General features: G+C 43.8%; 2 protein-coding genes across 3 annotated transcripts in view; both read right to left on the bottom strand.

Annotated features, from left to right (window-relative positions):
* Window positions 1–5,881, bottom strand: part of ints3 (integrator complex subunit 3) — a 27,477-nt gene extending 21,596 nt beyond the window's left edge. For both annotated transcript variants that reach the window (XM_063185597.1, XM_063185598.1), the window contains exons 1-7: window positions 5,563–5,881; window positions 4,999–5,082; window positions 4,293–4,376; window positions 3,786–3,899; window positions 3,129–3,213; window positions 2,775–2,841; window positions 2,367–2,508 (exon numbers count right to left, since the gene is read on the bottom strand). In XM_063185597.1, the coding sequence (XP_063041667.1) occupies window positions 2,367–2,508; window positions 2,775–2,841; window positions 3,129–3,213; window positions 3,786–3,899; window positions 4,293–4,376; window positions 4,999–5,082; window positions 5,563–5,646 (660 nt within the window). In that variant the 5' untranslated portion in view covers window positions 5,647–5,881. The remainder of the gene's footprint in view (window positions 1–2,366; window positions 2,509–2,774; window positions 2,842–3,128; window positions 3,214–3,785; window positions 3,900–4,292; window positions 4,377–4,998; window positions 5,083–5,562) is intronic.
* Window positions 5,882–19,338: 13,457 nt separating this feature from the next.
* Window positions 19,339–22,500, bottom strand: part of npr1a (natriuretic peptide receptor 1a) — a 60,853-nt gene continuing 57,691 nt past the window's right edge. Inside the window, exons 21-22 of the mRNA XM_063185596.1 lie at window positions 21,945–22,043; window positions 19,339–21,471 (exon numbers count right to left, since the gene is read on the bottom strand). Coding sequence (XP_063041666.1) covers window positions 21,320–21,471; window positions 21,945–22,043 — 251 coding nt within the window. The 3' untranslated portion in view covers window positions 19,339–21,319. The remainder of the gene's footprint in view (window positions 21,472–21,944; window positions 22,044–22,500) is intronic.

Raw genomic sequence — 22,500 nt, 5'->3', positions numbered from 1 at the left:
CTAAAAGTAAATAATATCACGGGAATCTTCGCTTCATTTGTTACTTCCATAGCTTTGTCGTTGGTTGCTTTTTTGTTATTCTTTTTCTTTCCGATGGCGTGGGCTTTCCAGCTTAGTTGCGCCAGGACTCGGAACATTTCAGAAGACAACTAACAGCTACGCTCACACTACTCTGACAGTCAGCTCTCCTCCTCTGCCCTTGTCGCAATTTCGTTCCACAACCACTTTTTTAACGTCACTACTATTACTGTTACAATTACTACTGGCATTCACCAACACAGAGAACCTTGCTCTAACCCCCGCCACATTCTCATCACTCGCACAAAACATACAGAACAGAAGCTCTATGCATAATCTGCGTTAGTCCTGTTATTGAAACGGTCAGGCCCTCGCAGCTTCAAAAAGGCAGCCTGTTACAGCAAGGTTCATGCTAGTAGCAGTAGCAGTAGTGACGTTAAAAAGGTTGTAGCGAAAGTGACGGGAGCATAGGAGGAGAGCTGCCTGTCAGAATAGTGTGAGCGTAGCTGACAGAAGGCTGGTCGTCTGAAATGTTTTCAATCCTGGCGCGCAACGGCATGGAGTTGCCGCTCGCTGCACTGGAAAGCCCACGGTGGGAGGCTACGTTGTGACGCTAGTGTCCATGGGTAATGTAGGAAAAATCGCCGTCTAACGTTCGTCATAGCAGCGGTTTACCGTTCATACTTTACCGTACTCGGGCGCCACTAGCCAAATAGGCGGGTAGGTATTTTTTTCTACTAGCCAAAATGATTTTTCACCCGTGTTTGGCGGGTTGGCGTGTGTTAATTTAGAGCCCTGCTTATTACGTTGGGCTATGGACTCTGAAGAGGACGGACAGGTTTGAAACGCTAGTCATTACGCTTGCACCACAATAAAATAACAAAAATGTTATTTGAGAGCTCCATTCTCTGGCATAGTCGTTTTGAAGTGGACCTGATTTCAATTGTCTATCGTCCTGTGAGCACCAAGAAACTGACATTCCTTTTCTACTGTACGTACCTTAAAACCGCATAGAAGTACAGAAACGAATACAGAAAAACAGTGAAATGCATAGGTGATAAATAGATCAATTAAAAAAAAAGCATGAGTAGGATACAGGAGGGCAACCGTATTCTTCCTAACCGCTATGGGACTCGAATCTGCAACCTTACGAACAAGATCAACGACCTAACCAATTAGGCCCTGACTAGGACAGATACACGGACACACAGATATACACATCCCACACACACAAAAAATACATCTCTAGAAAAAAATATAAAAGAGTACTTAAAGATGGCCTCTCAACGTCATTTGATTAATATTGCTGTGTTCCCCATTGTTATTGAATGTGTTACGCGTTGGTCCTGTTTTAAAAAACGTTCTGGTTGCTTTGTTTCAAGCCGTTTTTGAAAGCCAGCAAGGTGGCTTGTTGAGAAACGAGAGGGTGTTCCGTGTTTCTCGTGGAAATGCGTCTCTGATTGGCTCACTCTTCCAGCTCTCGTAGAAATGCGTCTCTGATTGGCTCAGTCCTCCTGTTCTTGGAGCGAATGTAATGGGAAACAGAGTCGCCACTTCCCCGGGTGGTACTGCACTATAGGGGCGCCAACGGAGGCGTGCATGCTCCATTCAGGGCTGTGCTCTTTCGACAGCGACCCCTAGGCGAGCTGCAGGCACGGAGCAACCACAGTGGACTTGCTCTATGGATGAGGCTTTGTGCTGTGTGTGTACCTGAGAGTAGCAACCAGCTGATAGCTAAGCTAAGCTAGATTTCGGGCCACCAGACCTTGCTTGTATTGAAAACAAGCAGAAAAAAATTACTCGACATGTTTTTAGAAAAATGGGTCGACATAAACCTTTGTGGCCAACGCCTTCTTTCGACGTGACGAAACACAGAAAGGCTTTCGTGATTCGCTCGTTTCTCTGCATTATTGATGTAAATTGGGAAACACCGGGAAACACAGCCAGGCGAGGTGACGCACCGCTATGAGAGCCTTGCAAGTGAGTTTAACTTGGGCTGACCGTCCGATCTTCAAAAGGAGTGAGTAAAACTGTGTTTAATCGGAAGTTGGCCTTTAAAACATTTTTTCTGATTCTACTGTTTATAAGTCTGTGTTTGATTAAAATAGACAATGTTGTTTCATTCTACAGAGCTGTAGATGCAGATTACTGAAAGATAACACTAATACTTCAAAGACTATACACGCAAAAGGGGAAGTATTTATTGTGTCAAGTGTCCAAATGAACACCAGTCGCATACTAACGGTGTGTGTGTGTGTGTGTGTGTGTGTGTGTGTGTGTGTGTGTGTGTGTGTGTGTGTGTGTGTGTGTGTGTGTGTGTGTGTGTGTGTGTGTGTGCGCCTCCTCACCTTCTCGCGTAGCAGGCTGATACAGAAGTCCACCTCTTTCTGCCTGAAAATCGCCAGGTTGGGGGTGCCATGGTCCACCATCAGACGCAGGTACGTGTACACAGACATGGCAACCAGCATCCCGCTCTTCAACACCCACTCTCTACAGAGAGAGAGAGAGAGAGAGAGAGAGAGAGAGAGAGAGAGAGAGAAATAAATGAGAATAGGAAAATAGGCTACGTTTACACATTGCAACCAGCAAGCATGCCGCTCTTCCAACGTCCACACACACACAAATTGTACAATAATCCACACGATAATACTATAATCCATAGAAAACCAAGTAGTCAACCTGCCCATTATGTGAATTGCAGTTCGAAGTTCATTCATGTCATATCCTTATTGACACCAGTTGGAGCTTATACTCACTTCTGATCTAGCAAGATGTCCAGGACGCTCTCGGCCAACCACAGGTTCTTACTAGAGATGTCTCCACCTGTTACGAAGCACACACACACACACACACACACACACACACACACACACACACACACACACACACACACACACAGACGAATTACAACCCATGTAGTGGGTCTGTGTGGATGCATAGGGTTGTGTGTGCATTGGTGTGTGTAGGAATGACTGTGTGTGTGTGTGTGTGTGTGTGTGTGTGTGTGTGTGTGTGTGTGTGTGTGTGTGTGTGTGTGTGTGTGTGTGTGTGTGTGTGTGTGTGTGTGTGTGTGTGTGTGTGTGTGTGTGTGTGTGTGTGTGTGTACCGACCTGCTATCTGTTTCATGAGGGTCATGAGTACCCCATCAGCCCCAATAACTCCACTCTTCACCAGCTCTCGCACCACCCACACCAGCTACAGAGAGAGACAGACAGACAGAGAGAGAGAGGAACAGAGAGAGAGAGAGAGAGAGAGAGAGAGAGAGAGAGAGAGAGAGAGAGAGAGAGAGAGAGAGAGATGGAGAGAGAAAGACAGAGAGAGAGACAGACAGAGAGAGACACAGAGAGAGAGAGAGAGACATACAGAGAGAGAGAGAGATGGAGAGAGACAGACAGAGAGAGAGACAAGAGAGAGACAAGACAGAGACAGAGACCAAGTGAGAGATGGCAGAAGGAAAAGGACAGAGAGAGGGAGAGAGGGACAACAGAAGTAAAATAGAATGAGAGAGGGATGGAGAGAAGAATAAAGAGATGGCAGATGGAAAGAGGATTTAAAAATATATATATATATTTCATGCAGTTATACAATAAAAAAACAATTATAATTCTATACTATATTGCAAACAATCAAATGCAGTAATTGTGCTGTTATCCATACCAGAAATGCCTCCCATATATAAAACTGCATACATTGACATAATCTGGACATTTAAATTGACTGAAATGTGTGTGCGCATGTGTGTGTGTATGCGCATGTGTGTGCGTTACCTGTGTGCGACAGACATCCTGTAGCTTGAGGAATTTCTCCATGAGGATCTGATTGATCTTCATGAGGACCACATTCATGCCATCGCGGTTAATCAACGCCAGGTCCCGGTAACACTGCACACCAAAAACAAACAGGTCAAGTTGACATTTGTAAACAAGAGATGGCTTGAACGTTTGTTTGAAGCTCCCAAATAAAATTCCAGTTGCTTACAACTCAGCTCTTTGGCTAATGTTTTGGGAATACTGTCTGATGATGACATAAAGATCTATGGACATGAAAATGTATGCTATGTAATAAGTGTGTGTGTGTGTGTGTGTGTGTGTGTGTGTGTGTGTGTGTGTGTGTGTGTGTGTGTGTGTGTGTGTGTGTGTGTGTGTGTGTGTGTGTGTGTGTGTGTGTGTGTGTGTGTGTGTGTAGTGAGAGAGAGGCAGCGAGCGAGCGAGCGAGCCAGAGCGAGAGAGAAAGAAAGAGAGAATCGGATTAAGTAAATTATTCTGAGTCCGTACCCGTTGTGCCTGAGATGGCTCTGTGAGTATTACAGTAAAAAGGCCCAAACACACTTCTTCATGCTGCTGGGGTCCCTTACAGACCTGTATGGGGGGACAGGACAGAAGTTATTATTACATTACATAAGTTCATATTACACTCAGCTGACATTTCAAAAATCCATTTGATGTCTGTATGCATGCAGCTGTGAGCTGTGTGTAATAGGATTTATCGGTCTTAACGTTTGCACATGTATGGTTTTCGGTGTGCAATTTTGAGTCCTTCAGTCTTACTTTGTGTATCACCAAATGTGAATGTGTAATCATGTGTAAACTGCTTGACACCTTAATGTCCTCAAGAATCAACAAAGAACATTTACTCTATTACTATTCTCCATCATCCAAAACAAACAATTGACACTTCTTGCAGGGTATTGGTTACAGTCCCTGCCGAGAGCAAAGTAAGGTTATTTGGGTGCCTTGCTCAAAGGTACATCAGCCATTACCTACAGGTTTAGCTGGGATTCAAACCTGCAATCCTCTGATCCCTACACCAACTAATGCATGCAGTTAACACACAAGTATAAAAACAAGGGGAAAATGTGTAATCGGTAGGGCTATACACACATGATTTCTGGGAGAAATTACATACCAAAGTATGCAAAAGAGAATGGGTGTTCGGGATAGGTTATTTATAGTAGTATGGACAAGTGAAAGGCAAACTTACATGGGCGGTCAGTGCATCATTGGCTTCTCGCTCTGACAGGGCATTTGTCATGGAAGTGACAATACCGACGCATCTTTCAAACCGCTATAACAAAACACAAGGAGAAAAAGTTACGAATGGACACAGATAATGTAACCTACTTGTCTGGAACTGACATGGGTGACGTCTTCAGTGTTCTTGGAGGAGGCATCGTGCATGTCGCATGTGGGGGATTGGCTAATGTCTTGTTTCTGCGATGCTCACTCCTCATGACAGGCACCCCCACTCCCACTTCGGGATATTTTACGACAAAAACAAACAGCCGAGTTTCTCCACGTATCTCACTAGGATGTTACGGTGTACACGTACACGGAGAAATGCACCTTTATGGGCATGAGTAAACAATGTTTTCAGTTCTTATCTCTACAACTTTACACGCTTCCGATTCATCCTTCAATACAGCAAGTCGGCTAACGTTAACGCCACATTTGCCAGTTTCGCCTTTTATAGCCCCTCAATGATGTGACCATATTGCAGCTAGTTATGGTTGGAACTGTTTCTTAGCAGCGGCAGCCCTAACGTTACCTCCTCCAGTTCATCTTTTGCATCCAGGGTCGTGGATACCAACAGGCGACCCTGTGGTTTCCCCTTTGCCGGTGAAGGCTCCATCGCCTCCCGCCTCGTTTCGCCCAACCACAGAGGACTTCAGAGGTTATGTCTAGCGTACAGGGGCCACTATTTCGTGTTTTTTTCTATCTCCGCGCGTTTCTTGAACTTAATTGGCCTTTGGCGATCACTTCGTGCTCTATTTAGCACACAAGGTGTGTTTATAATTCAGTTTCGCCGCCTCCTTGCGACCACTCTTGTGTTTTCGCCAGTGTCCGACTACAACAATTCAACTTCCGTAGGACATGGTGGCCTAGCGGAAGTATTCGTTTCGGCAGAGGAAAAGGCGGTGCATGTAAGTCATTTATACAAATCATAACTGCTTCTGCTTTGATAGACAGTCAATTCAACCAATCGCAGCAAAGAGTTAGGGGAGGGTTTGTACAACGGAGATGTGAGAAACCAATGGAAAGGAGAACCATGAGGATTGATCAAATCCATTGTTGAGGCCATTATGTATCATCCTTCCACTATTAACGATGTAATTTAGAAATGTGGCATGTAACAGGGGTTGACCTTGGCTACCATATAGTATTTTAAGCCAGTGCATTCCAATGTAGGTTACGAGTCAGTGTGTTGGGGAATGAGGGCGAAATGCACTGCAACAATGTTCGCTACTGCAAGCTGGTTCATCAAGGGCCGACTACTTGTCAAAATGAACGCACGATGGCGCTGTTCATGCGCATAAAGAGAGGCTTGCAAAGTTTCAACAAGCGCTCCGGCAGAGATTTATCACATATTTTTTCTTGGAAGAAAGGGCTGTGGCAGTCTCTCTGGCTCCTGTGTTCGCAAAGTTCCAACAAGCGCTCCATCTGGTCCCTCATGTCTTTAGGCCTTCACAGCCTACTATATTCGACGTCGCAGATCTGAAACTATGGGATCATGTTGAGTTCATTTTGTCCTACCAGTCCCAACCCAGATGAGTTTCCCATAGAGACTGTAATGTGTGGTAAAATTATAATGCAAGACATACTGTACAAGATACATTAAGACATAGCCTATAGCCTAAGATACAAACAGACAATACTTTTAGTTAGTTGTCTGAATGAACATGGGGAAATTATGTATGTATCACTGTAAGTTCACTGTTGACGTAGGCTAGTGCCTATTCAGAATAGACACAAAAACTGTAATACTTCAACAATAGGCCTACATAGAATTTTATTTTACAGTGTGTTGAATTTTAATATCAGGTTAAGAAAAACAATCATGCTTTTAAAATATTTTTAACATAGAATAATTCTATGAACAAAACATGTCAATACAACTGACTCAGAGAAGTTATCTGTAATATTTCACAACTGGTGGTGTGTCTTACTCCTTAAAATATGTATCTCTCTCTCTCACACACACACACACACACACACACACACACACACACACACACACACACACACACACACACACACACACACACACACACACACACACACACACACACACAGCTACATTCTACAGTCTCGCAAATATCAGGGGCATTGTGTTAGATGGATGGTATGGACCTTTTTCACGCAACGTCTGACACCTTCAATTCAATACATTTAAATGCCTCAATTAAGGAATTGGACAGGTAAAACCAGACCATTTCAAACGTATGGCCCAGCTTCTGGATCCAGGTTGCCCATCACTGTTGACAAAATGAGGCCTATATGATAGCCAATATCCTTCCTCCAGCCACCGTGTTTCCCCTTCTCCTGTACAGGAAATGGAGCAATCGATCAAGGATAGGGGCCATGTGCAGGCCTAGGTCTTCTGTTCACCATCCTGACTCCCTGCTCAATCCGTGTCCTTTCACCTGTCTCTCTGTCTATTGAGACACTGTCGATGACGCCAAGGCACACAGGCAGAGGAAAGGAATGGAGGAGCCATAATGATTTTCCTGAAACCTTGAGCTTAAACTCGTGGTGCCAACAATAATCGATTTGGCAATGCATCGCGATGTGGGGCAGGACAATTCAATAATTGATTAGGCAAATGCCATAATCCATGTGGCATATTTTTTTCAGGTTTCAATTACTTCTGTGGTATTTCAGAAGTGAATTAACTTTAAATTAAATTGAAGCACTTCAAACCATTAAAAACTGCAGGATTGGTAAACACAACAGCCAATAAAATGTTGTTCAGTATCTGACTGCTTGTTTTGCATTATGGCTGATAAAAAATGGCTTTGCTTTCAGTAGAAATGTAATGAGTTGCAATGCATTGCAGAATCGGACTGAATCGATTCGAATTGAATCGTTACCTCCCGAATCGTAATCGAATCAAATCGTGCGGGCTGTGCCAATGCACACCAACAGCTTCAACTTCAGTGTCTGAGCTGGTGTACCACATATAACTTTGTCCCCCTCTTTATCTCTCTCTGTTCCTCTCTCTGAAGGAAACGGTAGATGGATGATACTCACTACACAGACAATACTATGCAAAAAAAAATGCATAAATCATAAACGGCATCTTCTATGACAGAGCAATATTTATCCATACAACTCACTGATGCAAGACCATGTCTTAAGCAAGGTGTTGATCTGTGTGTGTGTGTGTGTGTGTGTGTGTGTGTGTGTGTGTGTGTGTGTGTGTGTGTGTGTGTGTGTGTGTGTGTGTGTGTGTGTGTGTGTGTGTGTGTGTGTGTGTGTCCGTGAGTGTGCATGTTGAAATGACTGGTTAAGGGTTTTTTTAGGCTTGTGCTGTCCTGCATTGCTGGTGTTGAAGAAACAAAGGATATCAAACCTGCAAAAGAGTGGCCTGTACAGATGTATAGTTTAGTGGGCCAGGGGTAGAGCTGGGCGGTATGCCATTAAGAAACCGTGATCTCGGTTTTCACCTACACAGGTTCACATTTTGATGAGAGACGTTTTTTTTGTTGTTGTTTTTCCCATGAGCCGCATCACTTCTGGCTACTACGTGCGTGAACTTCATGTAGCACTTCGGTTCAACTCTGCTCCATGTCCACTGTTGCACTTCCACTGTTAACACAGAGTAAAGCATTTATTGAACTAATAAAAATAATTGTTTAATCACGCTAAAGAGGCTGGTGAGCGTGAAACATGATTAACCCACGTGTCATGGACGAATCCTGATGAACATTTCAATTACCTGAAGAAAAGGCAATTCTATGTGGTGCTATTTTAGAAGGCTACAATAGTTCTCAAATTCTTTAATCATCTCAACTGTGTGAGCAGCTGCACTCCTGTGGATGCAGCTTGTGTTTTGCTCTACCATTTAAGTAGTTAATCTCATAAAACTATCATGGGCAGACAATAGCTAGCATGTTTGAACAAATTTAGGAGCGAAATACATCGCCATATGACACAAACTACAGCAACAAAATACCTTCTAGGTTGCATTGGGACTTTAATTCAATGAAAATATTCACACAATGTCAAGTAAATCCGTTTGCTTTCCGTGGCTCTTCAGTAATTTGTGGCTTCTGTTACACTGTTTACTCGAGACGTCGCGAGTCAAGCTCAACACGGAGCTAGATATCAGTGTTGCCAGGTGTAGAGCGAGAAATAAGCGGCTGGAGTCCTGAAAACAATAGCCGAAAACCGCTTCTTTATGTAGCGCTCTTCCTCAGAAACATTGAGATTTCGCCGCTTATCAAAAGAAAACGTGCAGAAAACCGTTATATCAATTTTCATTAATGGGCCTAAAACCGTGATGCACATTTTTTCCAAAACCGCCCAGCCCTAGCCAGGGGTATGTAGGCCTAGAAATAGCCTGGTTTTACCAGACCACATTAATTACTTCATAATTCATTTTTGGTCTAGATCTTCGATGCCCTGGAGCACTTGGTGGGAGGAGTGAGCTCAGCTCTTGTTTGAAATGAGTGGACTTTGCTCTGACCAATCACTGACAGTTGACGTTCATGACGTATGTTATTATGCGCCCAAGTGTGTTCGCTTATTGGCCAGGAGGATGACTAAACCCTCCCCAGAGAAGAGTAGCCTTATCAGACTAGGGCTGCAAAATATCAGAAAAAAAGCGATACTCGATAACAGCATGCAATACCTCGATAACAATATTTATAAATAAAGCTTTTTCTTGTCACTAATTTGTCGGTCCGAGTCTGTGTGGTCATGGCGGGATTCTCGCACATTCGTTGACATTCAGCAAATGATTGGACTCGATACGCATATTGCCACTGTTGATATCGCGATTTCAATACATTTTCGACATATTGTGCAACCCTAAATCAGACCATTTGTGAATTACAAAGAAATTTAAAATGAATGGTCTGGCCTGCCAGGCTAATGTAGAACCGTACTATTCTCAATATCTTGCTTCCCCACATCACATCATCTTCTGACTAGTGTGGACGTACTGCATGTTAAGAATTACAATCAGGGCTGACAGCTTTGAGCGGGCCCAGGACAAAGTCATCTGAAAGGGCCCCGCACACAATACGTACATTGAATGTAATGGGCCTCATCATAGGCCAGGGACAACAGACCTGTTTGTCCTCCCCTGTTGGCTTCTCTGAGTACAATATCTCTCGGGGTGCTGTGGCTTTGTGGGCTAAGGTGTCAGCCAGGGACACAGGTTCAAGTCCAGCCCAGGGTCATGGCCCAATCCTTCCCCATTTCTCTCTCCACTGTATATTTCCTTTCACTCAATCATACTGCCCTATCTTAACAAAAGCATCGCAAGCGATAAAAATAAATTAAAAAGCGTTTAAAAAAGATACACTATATTATATTTTTGAGTCGATAGACTGGCAGAAATAAAAAATGAAGAAAGGTCAAAGATGAATTCTGTCATCCACTCTAATTTTATGCATCCTATCCCTGTCCCAACAGACGGTGCTTCAAAAGACTTTTGTTCATGCTGGTGTATATGCTAATGTTCAGGGATGGAGCTATAGGGGGAACAAGCAGGGCATTTGTCCCTGGGCACAGGGTGATCCTGTATTGGTGGCGAGGGCCCTATTAGGTAGGCTGTATGGAAGTCCCTATCAGTGTTTTGCCCTGGGGCCCTGTATGCTATTGTTCCGTTAATGTTATAAATCAAACGGCAAGATACAGTATGTAGTCAACGAAGACATAAAAGCAACACGGGTCATCAATCACTGGAAAACTGTAGGAGCATATGTGTGTTACGAATGCAAAAGCCAAGGGGAAACCCTTTGAACATCATGTTCCACGGTGAACTTTGACCTGAGCGTTACTTTAGAGATGTGTGTGTGTGTGTGTGTGTGTGTGTGTGTGTGTGTGTGTGTGTGTGTGTGTGTGTGTGTGTGTGTGTGTGTGTGTGTGTGTGTGTGTGTGTCCACAACTCATATAGAGATACACATGTGGCATATAAAGTATAGGCAAAATGGTTAGGGAGTTGGTCCTGGGGATTAAAAGGTTACAGATGTGAATATGGCACCACAGTGGGAAAAATGTGGGTGCACAGTCAAAGGGACCACCTCACTATCTTATCTCCCATCCTTGTCTTGCGCTTGAGGCCTTGTGCTATGCTGACACCCCGTATCCATGGAGAAAACAATAAAGTTTCCCCGCTGGCAGCCCAGGCACATCCACTTTTGCGGGACCTTTCCCCATTCAACATCCCGATGGTAAATGAGAAAATGACCTTTGAATTGCCCGTTTGCAGGATATTGAATTAAACCTCTATCGTAAATGATGACGTCAGCACAAGGACACAAGCAGAAGGGAGGATGGGAGATCACATACTGAAATGGACCCATAGACAGTCTGACATTGCTCCAGAGAGATTGTAGCCAATATCCTGCACAAGCAAATTTGTTTATTTGGTCTCATCAGACCACACGACATGGTTCCAGTGATCCATATCCTTGGTCTGTTCATCTCTCTTGACACCAAGATAAACAAATTTGCTTTAGATGGCGTCAAGCATGTGTGGTGGTAAACAAGTGAGTTTTACACAAAAAGTGCATCATCTGGCTCGTCAAGCATGGTTGTGGGACTGACATGGTTTGGCGATGTATAGATGCCATCAACATTGGAAATCTGAATTACACCTAAAGAAACATGCATGTCAACATGGACTTTGACTACAGAAGCGGATCATGATACTCTCCATAGGATTTCATTCAAAACTCACACCCATCTATTTTAGTCAGGTGCAGACTCAAAATGTACAATTTCAATGTACTGAAAGGTTGAAACACACACCGATGACCTCCCTTTTAATACATTTTCATTTCGAAATGAAAAAATGAATGTAGGCTAGTTGCTGCCAAAGGTGGTTCTACAAAGTATTAAGCAAAGGCTGTGAATACTTTTGTAAAAATGATTTCTTTGTTTTTTATTTTTATACATTTTCAAAACTGTCAAGACAACTTGGTTTTCACATGGTCATAATGGAATAATTTGTGTAGGATTTTGACCACAGAGATTCATTTGTAGCATTTGGAATAAGGCTGTAAGATAATAAAATGTGAAAAAAGTGAAGCGCTGTGAATACTTTCCGGATTGACTGTATATGCATAGAAACAACAACATGTGATACATTAAACATTTATTCTATATTTGACTGAAGACAAATTGTGGAATAAAATGATAACTAATGAGTTTTCGCCAGAAACAGAGTATCATGTGACTCCCTCTTGTGTGGGCACTCGCACGGGTGGGTCACCACAGCTTATAACGGTCAAAATATGGGTCCCTGAAGAAAAATGTTGGGAACCACTGGCTTACACTACCCTTGACTTGATGGTATACAGATGATGTGCCCCCCTTGCAATGCCACATCAGCAGACATCTTACAACACAGCATTAACTTTTAGGACGATATCTATATGACAAGAAGTCCGACAGGCGGACAAAGATGCGTCCGTCTACGCACTGACACCTTGTGGACACAGGAGGGAATTACAATTGAAAGAAAGTGTTTCAGATGGACACAGACAGACGGACCGACAAACGGACATACCCTCTTATAGAGATGCTAGGACGCATCTAAAAACCATGCCCCCATTAGAATGGCCATCTCAGAAAGGGTTGATAAAAAATGCTGCAACGGTAAGTCAAGGGCAGTGTGAGCAATGAAACTGCATGCTGAAATTGGCAGAAATTCTCCTTTACGTTTCTTTGGATAAAAGTGATAAGTCTGCTAAGTGAGTAATGTAATGTAACACTTCATACCAGAGGCTCCCAGAGAAACTCTAGAGAGACTACAGAAATATGAAATCATACCAGTGCTCTTTCTTACTCGGCCATGCTGTGTGCAGTTAGTAAGCCAGCTTGATAATCCTTGTGGGAGGATGGGCACACTGAAAAGAAATGCGGGAACATAACACCTAATTTTGTCAGTGTCCTAGATAAGTGGGGAACATGGTGTCTATAACATTCAAGAAAAACATAAATATGTGGGAAGTGGGAACATATGGCTCTGAGAACATAAGGTCGACCCTGACAGTGAAGGAGGGAAGTCCTGACTGGAGGATTGGGTCTGATGTATGGCTTGTAGTCTGCTCGCCTTGAGTACATGGCTTAGGTTGAAATGTAGTGTATGTCTGAGTGTATATGCCATGCCACCCAGTGAATCACAAAGAATGATTTTCAAGAGCGTGGCTTTTCACTAATACAGTAATGACCTAGTTTCATGCACCTGAAAACTGAATTTATCTGTGGCCGTCCTCATGTACAAAGCTTGCTGTATAACTTCTCCTGCAATGTTCGGATGTCTGACTTGAAGTGAAAAGGTGCATGTGTAGTGAATTTCATGTAAAATGGGATGTACAACGAGAATGTGCATGAAATCCTTTTTGTGCACAGATTGAATCACACATTTTTTTCCTGCAAAGTATCTATCTTTGCAGATTTTCACACACTCTAAGATTCAGTAAGAAATCCACACAAGTCTTAGTTCAGGAGAACTCTGGAGTTAAGCCCATTCCTTCTCATGCTAACAGACGGGCCTTAGACACACAGTTATTCTGACATTGCCGCATGGTGCTAGTGTGATTATCATCATCTTTCAAATCTCTTCGAGACTTGGTCTGACCAAGAGCATAAAAATTAACATTTCCCAAAGAGCATTGTTGACCCGCCTCCCTTGGTTTGCTACTAGTTGATTGGTTCCTGACAAAGTGGGTGGAGATCAGAAATGATATTTGCATTGCTCTTGACCTGACTTGAAACAATAGGCGCGTACGAGTTTGTTGCGAGCGTCGTTGTTGCGAAAGGCACGTGAGCGAGAACTTGTTGTCACGATGTGGGTGTGATTAAATACAGCGCATTTACAGTCGGCCACAAATATGAACGAGACGATGAGCTCGCACCGGTTTGCTCTACTGACACACCACGTGTGAGGAGTGGGGGGACAGGCAGTGAGGACGAGCTGAAGTGGGGACCTGCGCAAACTTGTGTAGAGGTGTGAGACAAGACCCATATACACACGTGAGTGAGTTGTTGACCAACCAGTTCATGGGTGCGTGACCTCGGAGGCAGTCCGCAGACGAGCGTTGAAGGGGATAAGCAACTGCAGAAGTTGCAAGATCTGACTGCAGTCGCATTCATCCCGCGATAGTTTGACACCATGTGACATGTCACCTCGTCAACGCAACATCGACGAAATTTCGAAGTTTGACAGGAAATCTAACCGTCATGCAGCATTTTCATCCAGGGTGCATTGCTGTCTACATGCGCATGTATGCGTTGACGGCATCTCGATCGCACCTAATGCCGAAGGTGTTGTGTCACTAGGAGGGCATGGCCTGGCTATCATGGTGCAGCTCTTGCCAGCCATTCTGCTACACAGCAGGATCTGTTGTGTGTTAATTGAGATTTGAATTTCACACTCATGGTTGTTCGTCCTACTCTGTGGGTCTTTCTCATAACCTAGGACAGTGTCCTTCCAAGTGTATCAGCAGCCTAATTAGTCACACCCAGTGATTGGATACTCTCTATTAATCACACCCAGTGATTGGATATTCTGCAGAGCAGGGATTCTTAACCATAGGGCCGCAACCATAGGGCCAAAGCTGGGCCGCGCTCAGAAACTTGAGGGCCGCGGAAAAGTTTCAATCTCACAACAGAGGGCCGCCTGGGCTGTGCAAGATGCTTAAAGGCGGATTCATACTTGGCGTGACTGGCGCTAACCTCCTTCATACCTCACTCGCGACGATGGCGCGCGCCGTCACGTGACCCAAAATGACGTCACACGCCCCTGGCGCGGCTGGCGCGGCTGGCGCGGCGCGAGTTCGTGCACCCCACATTTTTTGTAACTTGGCGTGCGCCACCAGCGACCATGCAGGTAGGCAGACAAAGCAGGAGTTGCGAAGAGAGGCTACAGCTATACTGTAGGCTACTACAGAATGGATCCTGCATCATTTTGAGGATAATAAAATGTCCTTGAGAGTTATTTTATCTTCTCCCTCAAATTTTGTTCAGTGAAACAATTGTTTACTTTGTTCAGAAGCATGTTGTGTTTGGCGATCTATTTATAAATTCTGCAGCCAGAACAATGCTCTCATGTGTTGGAATGATCTGTCAATGTAGCCTACAACAAAAAATACAATGTTTCATTGTGGTAAGTCATAAGTCAGACGTTCAGTAGCCCTACAGCAGCCGTGTTTGGCTTTCTATTTTAGATCTCTACAGCCGCTGCATCTGATTCTGCCGGCGATTTCTGCAGTTTCTCTCATGAACAGCAGAGGGCACACTTCCGAAATGCAAGCAAAAGCCTGTAAATGGCGCTTTTGACTATGAATAGTCTGCCACATTTTAATGGCTCTCGCGCCAAATTGCGCACGTTAAGTATGCAGAGCCCTTAAGACAGCGTGCGTCTTTTTATTGTAGCGCAGTTCTGCCGCTTTAACGTTGGCCTCACGTTAGTCAGTTAGTCTGTGGCTAGGCTACGTCTCGCCTAAGTTAGCATCCGGTTTAGTTCCTCATTCACCAATCGGATTTCGTCATTTCCTTAGCTAGAAGCTAGCGAAGACTGACTCACAAATGTCAAAGCTGTAAGAAACTAGACGGATATAACTCCCAGGTTACTGTGTTTTTAATTTTAATCCGTATCCCTGTGTCAGAGACGACCGTAATATGTGCAGGTTTCAGCTGCTAGCGAGGACTTATTGTGGGTGATTAGCCCCAGCCCAATGGGGGAACCCCAGTCTCCACTGTCTGAACAGCGCCCCTAGTGCAAATCCACCAAATTTTGTATAATAGCATGCGGAGCGGTGGCATGACTAATTAGGCTGATACACTTGGAAGGACACTGTCCTAGGTTTTGAGAAAGGCCCTCTATGTTTTGATTTAACACAACACTGCAGACTTTACTTGGTATACTAGTAATCTGGCATACAGCACATTTTGCCGGTGGGCCGACAGTGCCCAGGAGCCAATGCTGTTTTTGTTTGTTTGTTTGTTTGTTTGTTTTTTCTTAGGGACTAGCCCACTGCTTAGAAGGGGGTGTCCCATTCATTGGTCCATCTTTAGTATTGACAGCGTACTGCAGGGCTGGTCTGGGACTTAAAATGACCTGGGCACTTTTGGCATAGACTAGCCCCTAACACCTCCACAGGCCCCTTTCATACTATATCTTGAGGACCTGCCACAGGACCACAGGGCCTGCCTCTCTGAATTGTGTGCCAATCCCCAGGAAAACAACAAAAACAACAACAGAATTGGCCAATGATGACTGTTAGCCCACCGGGAAATTGCCCTGTATGCCAGATTACCAGTCCATCCCTGGTGGACTGAGTCGAGCAGGATATAGTACCAGAGATTTTGATAGGAAGGTGAGATGGGACAGCCATGTGATCATACATAGAAATCAACGGTGAAGATTCGTAACGCAAATATGGCGTCTACTCGCAGATCTCCCGCCTTTCTGGTAACAAGAACCAATGTGCCTGCTGAGCTGCGGCGCCAGTGATCCAATCATCTGGCTGCATCGGCGCACGCGAAATGATGCGCATGCTCAGTTGTGAAAAGCCGTTGCTCTTGTGCTGTTACGGAACTACTGCGCCTGCGCTCTGTCAAAAAAAAACCATGAGAAAAGTGGCTTAAAAAGCTTTGTTTTGACTCGTATAACACAACCAAGCAGTCTAGATTGATCAGTTTTTCACGGTGGTTTCAACCATATGGTTTTCACAACCGCTGGGTTCTTCCCCGTCCTATACTCAGTTTCCCCATTCATTTTTCCCATTCACTCACAGATCTGGTCTACTTAATCGCGAAATAGCACTCCGAAGGCATCACCAAGATGGCCGCCAATATGTCCTGTCTCAATCTAAACTGTCTCTGATAGTACGAAAATGACTTGTAAGTGTGAGGGGTTTAAGACAAAGATGCCTGGGTGGTTTTTTGACCCCAGTTCAGCCTTGACTGTCCCTTTCCAACCAGGCAGCGGAGCGAGCGAAACAAGCGACGGTGAAGGATGGATGGCTGTATAGTGTACACATGTTTACTTTCCATCTGCTTCTTTCTTGCTCACAAATTACTGAGGGTCTCTGAGGTCACCAAAAGACACAGAACAGATTCACTCCTTATCGTCCCCTCGCTCGCCTGAACAGCAGAGCATAAACACAGGCTGTCGACTAGACTATGTCACCGTCTATATTTAACACTGAAGAAGAAAAAAAGATCTCTCTGTCTGTGAAAATGAAAAAAAAACTTTTTAGTCTGTCTCGACTTCTGCTCTGTCCAAATAAAGAACTGCAGTTACTACCTAAGAAGATATACGGTAATGCTTTGTCATCAGCTGGCGTGATGTATGATGTTCTTCCCAGTACTATACACACGGTTTGTCTCTGTTTGATGTCTCGGGTCTTTTTAGGCTCTCTTAGGCTGTGTGATGTGATGTGTTGTGTAATGTCATATCAGTGGAGCTTCGAAGCCGTTGCTCTTCAGAGAGGACACCGGTATTCACAAACAGATCTCATAGTTTTCACAAACAGATTCGGGTCCGCACCCATTATGAAAACATTCATAAAAATCAATTAATTGTCATTAATGTTCTTGACTCTTGACTTGTGTCATGCCATTCTTATGCTGGCCACATCATGACACCCATATGATATGTAAACATCTTCAAATAAAGTGTTGCAAATATACAGTCCCAGGAAAAAGTTTGTACACCCTTTGAAATTTCTTACATTTTTGTCAAAATTGATCATAAAACATGGTCGGATCTTCCCGGAAATCTCAAGATGGAACAATCAGAGTCTGCTTTAATTAATTCCACTCAAACATTTACATGTTATCATATTTTTATTGGTCATAAGGCCATAATATTCACAGGAGAGCAGGGCATAAGTAAGTACACCCTTGCATTAAGTAGGGTTTAACCCTCAGTTAGTTGCAATATCATCAACCAGACTTGTCCTGTAGTTGCAGATCAGATTAACAAAACAATCTGTTTGTATCTTGTCTCCCTCTTCTTTAGAGAACTGCCTCTCGTCAGCAAGGTTTGTGGGATGTCTGGAGTGCATAGCTTTCTTGACTTCATGCCCTTTAATCTCAATTGTTTTTTGTCAGAGCTTTGGCTGGGCTATTTCAGAATGTGTATTTCATTATTATGAAGCCATTCTAAAGTCGATTTGCTTCTAAAGTATGGGTTGTTGTCACATTTCAGGACCCATACTCTTGTGTGCTTCAACTGTGTGACAGACTTCCTCACGTTTTTTCTGTAAAATATCACAATAAACTTGAGTTCATTGTTCCACTGATAATAGCAAACTGTCAAGGGCCTGAGGCAGCAATGTAGCTGCATATAATGATGCTCCCGCTACCATACTCAGAAGAGGAGATGTAACCAAGAATAGCTAAAAAGGGGATTCATTCTGCCAATCTAAAATTAATGGGGTTTCTGTCTAAAAAAATATTGCTGCACCTTTGAGGTTTGCGAAAAAGCATTTATATGCTTCATAGAATTACTGCAAAATATTCTGTAGACTAACGTTGAAACCAAAGTTGAATTGTTCAGGGGAACACACAATGTCATGTTTGGAGGAGAACTGGAGAACCACACCTTGACCAAAACATCATCTCTGCCTTTGAGTATGGTGGCGGGAGCATCATTATATGCGGCTACCTTGCTGCCTCAGGCCCTTTTGAGTTTGCTATCATCAGTGGAACAATGAACTCAGAAGTTTATCAAGATATTTTACAGAAAAAAAGTGAGGTAGTCTGTCACACAGTTGAAGCAAACAAGAGGATGGGTGCTGAAATGTGACAACAACCCATACTTTAGAAGCAAATCGACTTCAGAATGGCTTCATAATAATGAAATACACATTCTGGAATAGCCACGTCAAAGCCCTGACAAATAAACAATTGAGATTATCAGGCATGAAGTCAAGAAAGCTATGCACTCCAGACATCCCACAAACCTTGCTGACGAGAGGCAGTTTTCTAAAGAAGAGGGAGACCAGATACATCCAGATTGTTTTGTTAATCTGATCTGCAACTACAGGAAGCATCTGGTTGAGGTTATTGCGACTAACTTAGGGTTAAAACCTATTGAATGCAAGGGTGTACTTACTTATGCCTTGCTGTCCTGTGAATTTTTACATCTTATGGCAAATGAAAATATGAAAACTTGTAAATGTTTGGGTTGAATTAATTAAAGCAGACTCTGGTTGTTCCTTCTTGCGATTTCCGGGAAGATCAGACCATGTTTTATGACCAATTTTGACAGAAAGGTAAGAAATTTCAAAGGGTGTACAAACTTTTTCCTGGGACTGTATAATAATAAATAATGCTACAAGTGCTGGAGAAAAGGAAAAAATGAAGACAGACTCAACCTGAACATTATATTTCCCAAAAGCACAGAAGTATACTGTACATTTAAACAAGTCTATGTGCTAAATAATGCTGTTAATCATTACAAATATCACCAACAAATATATATCATGGAATTTGCAATACATGATAGTTCTTCTACACATACATTTACATATCTGCTCAAATTCCAACATTTCCAAAAAAAAAACAAAAAAAAAAACGGCCACACTTTTTATGTTACTATCCCTGTTACAACAGTTAGCTACGATGTAACAACAGTGTGCGTAAGAGTGAAACAATATGTCACATTATGTACTCACGCTGTACCACACGGTTTGGGTTAGTGTTTTTTTATGTACAGGGCTGCGGAAAGCTTTTGTTGGGCCCAGGACAAAGTCATCTGACAGGCCCTCTCTCTCCATACATAAAATGTAGCGAGGACCAAATTCTGTGCCCCTCCTCTGCCTGGGCCCAGGGCAACTGTCCCCTTTGGTCCTTACCCCCTGTCGGTATCCCTGGGTATGTACATATACTACATACAGTGTTAGTACATAACATTACATCTTGTCACATGTACTGTGGAGACGCTAGAGTCATCCCAAGTACAGTAAGTAGAAGCTGGACAGGGGTGCGTTTCTCGAAAGCATAGTTGTTAGCCAGTTAGCAACTTGGGTAGTTGTCAATGGGAAATTGCATTGCAATCAACAAAGTAGCTAACATAGTTAGCAACTGTGGTTTTGAGAAATGCACCCCAGGCTGGTACGGTATTAATTGAATGTCTGCCTCTCTCAAAAGTAAAAGTAGTCCTACTCCTGCTGAGGCAGGCTGTATCACAAAATAAGTCATAGTAAAAAGTAGAGCGCCACACACTGAAACGACCCACCAAAGTGGTGCTTGCTTTAATAAACCCCTGAGGTTGGATTTTCAGTGTGCAAACATCTACTTTTTTACCATCATTTATGCTCTTTTGTCCTGTATCTGACCTTGGTAGGGTGGGATCTCCATCACAAAATAAACCTATGGCTGTCTGACTGAATGAAAGTCCATCAACAGTTCAGATTCATCTGGCTGGCCTGGCTGTCACGGTCCACTTCACCTTCCTTTCCACATGCGTGTGTGACAGATTTAGGAGTTTGCAAATGCCTCCAGTCCCATGATGAGGCCTTTTGGGGGGGTGCGTTTTGTGCCTTTATTATGACAGGACAGTGAAGGTGCGACAGGAAAGCAGTGGGGAGAGAGATCCGGGAAAGGACATGGGAGATGAGCCCAGCTCCCCAGGTCGGTACGGGTTGTGACAGCACCCCCGGTGAGGTCTCTCTATGTTGTGAACTGGGTCAGGTTACACCTAAATTAATGGACATCCTTTTTCCTGCTAGAACAAGACAAAACAGTGCACTAATTTGTTTCAGAGGTTGGGGCTGTGCTCATGTTGTAGATTAGGTGAAACTGGAGCAGTTGTCGTGTTCTGGATTGGATTGTTATCGCGGTCGGTGTTGTTCTGTCCCAGTGGCAAGTAAACACGTGATTATGGTCTAATTTCCCCTTGTTTTGGTGTTGCCATAGTATAAGAACAAGGTGGTCGATTTGAAGCTGTTTTCAAGTTTCCAAAAATGTTGTGAAAAAAATGTTCTCTGCTTTCCCAGTGTTCTCTGTTACAGACTGTAACATCTTTCTGTTAAGTATGTTTCCACATGTTCTACGATAGATTCTCATGTTAACTAGGTGTACTATTGTCCTGAATTTTCATATTGTAAGGAGAACCAAGAATGTGGTGGTTTTTTTTGGAGTTGCTATTGATGTGGTTGTTTTCCAACGAAGGACAATGAACATGGTGCTGGTTTCTGACTCGGTTCTAATAGTTGATGTAAAAAAAAACAGTTTTCTGCATCCTTCTGCTCAGCATGTTTCCACATGTTTTAGGTGAGGTTCTCCCATGTCCTCTAGGTGCTGTTGGAGCCCGTTAGGTCCTCCCATGTCCTCTAGGTGCTGTCGGAGCCGTTCTCCCCCAGTAGCCAGTAGGTCTTGCACCGTCCCTTCCCCTTCATGTCCACCTCCCCCCTCAGCTCCAGCTGGAAGCAGCCAAACTCCTCCAGGATGGAGCTCGTGGCTTCGGACACATGGATCTTCAATGCTGCAGCACACACGCACAGACGCGTGCACGCAAGCACGCACGCACGCACGCACGCACACACACACACACACACACGAGACACAGGAGCATAGTAAGGTGAAGATGATGATGTGTAGATGCGACTTACAACACAAACAAACATACAGGCTCGTGGGGCTATAAGGTCAATGTGGATCTTCCACACGGCAGGGACACACCAGACACAAGGGCCCAGGAAGATAAAAACATGAAAAGGTCAAAGTCAAGGTCAATGTTAACTTCCTGTATGTGGCTGCTTAAGAGACTGAGACTGCAATGTCATAGGTCAAGGTCAAGATCATGCCTTGGGGAAGGTGTAGATACACAATAACCCTCTCGTATAGGTTTTCTTTGTGTGTGTGTGTGTGTGTGTGTGTGTGTGTGTGTGTGTGTGTGTGTGTGTGTGTGTGTGTGTGTGTGTGTGTGTTTATTTTTGTGATGCTGTGTTGACTTACCTTCCCCGTTGGACTCCATGCGTGATGCTGTGTTCACCGTGTCTCCAAATAGGCAGTACCGAGGCATCTTCAGTCCCACCACTCCTGCACACACAGGACCTGTGATCAAGAAAACACACACATTAACACATCACATCAGAACGCACCTGTGTCTGAAGTAACGCTCAGGTCAAAGTCCACAGTGGTAGGCCTACATAATGTTCAAAAGGTTTCCCCTCTCTTGGCTTTTGCATTCATAACACGCATATGCTACAGCAGGTTTCCAGTGATTGATGACCTGTGTTGCTTTTATGTCTTATGACAGTTGACTGTCTTGCCATCTGATTTATAACATTAACAGTGGCAGAACAATTGCACACAAAGCCCCAGGGCAAATTAACTGATAGGACCCCCCATTCTGCTTGCGAGCACACACACACACACACACACACACACACACACACACACACACACACACACACACACACACACACACACACACACACACACACACACACACACACACACACACACAGGGCTCTCCCCCCCTCTCCACACACGCAGAACTCCCCCTCCA

Source organism: Engraulis encrasicolus, chromosome 20 (assembly GCF_034702125.1).
Source record: "Engraulis encrasicolus isolate BLACKSEA-1 chromosome 20, IST_EnEncr_1.0, whole genome shotgun sequence".
NCBI classification, from domain to species: domain Eukaryota; kingdom Metazoa; phylum Chordata; class Actinopteri; order Clupeiformes; family Engraulidae; genus Engraulis; species Engraulis encrasicolus.
Note: the sequence above shows the minus strand (reverse complement) of the source record. Positions and strands in the feature narration are given on the sequence as shown.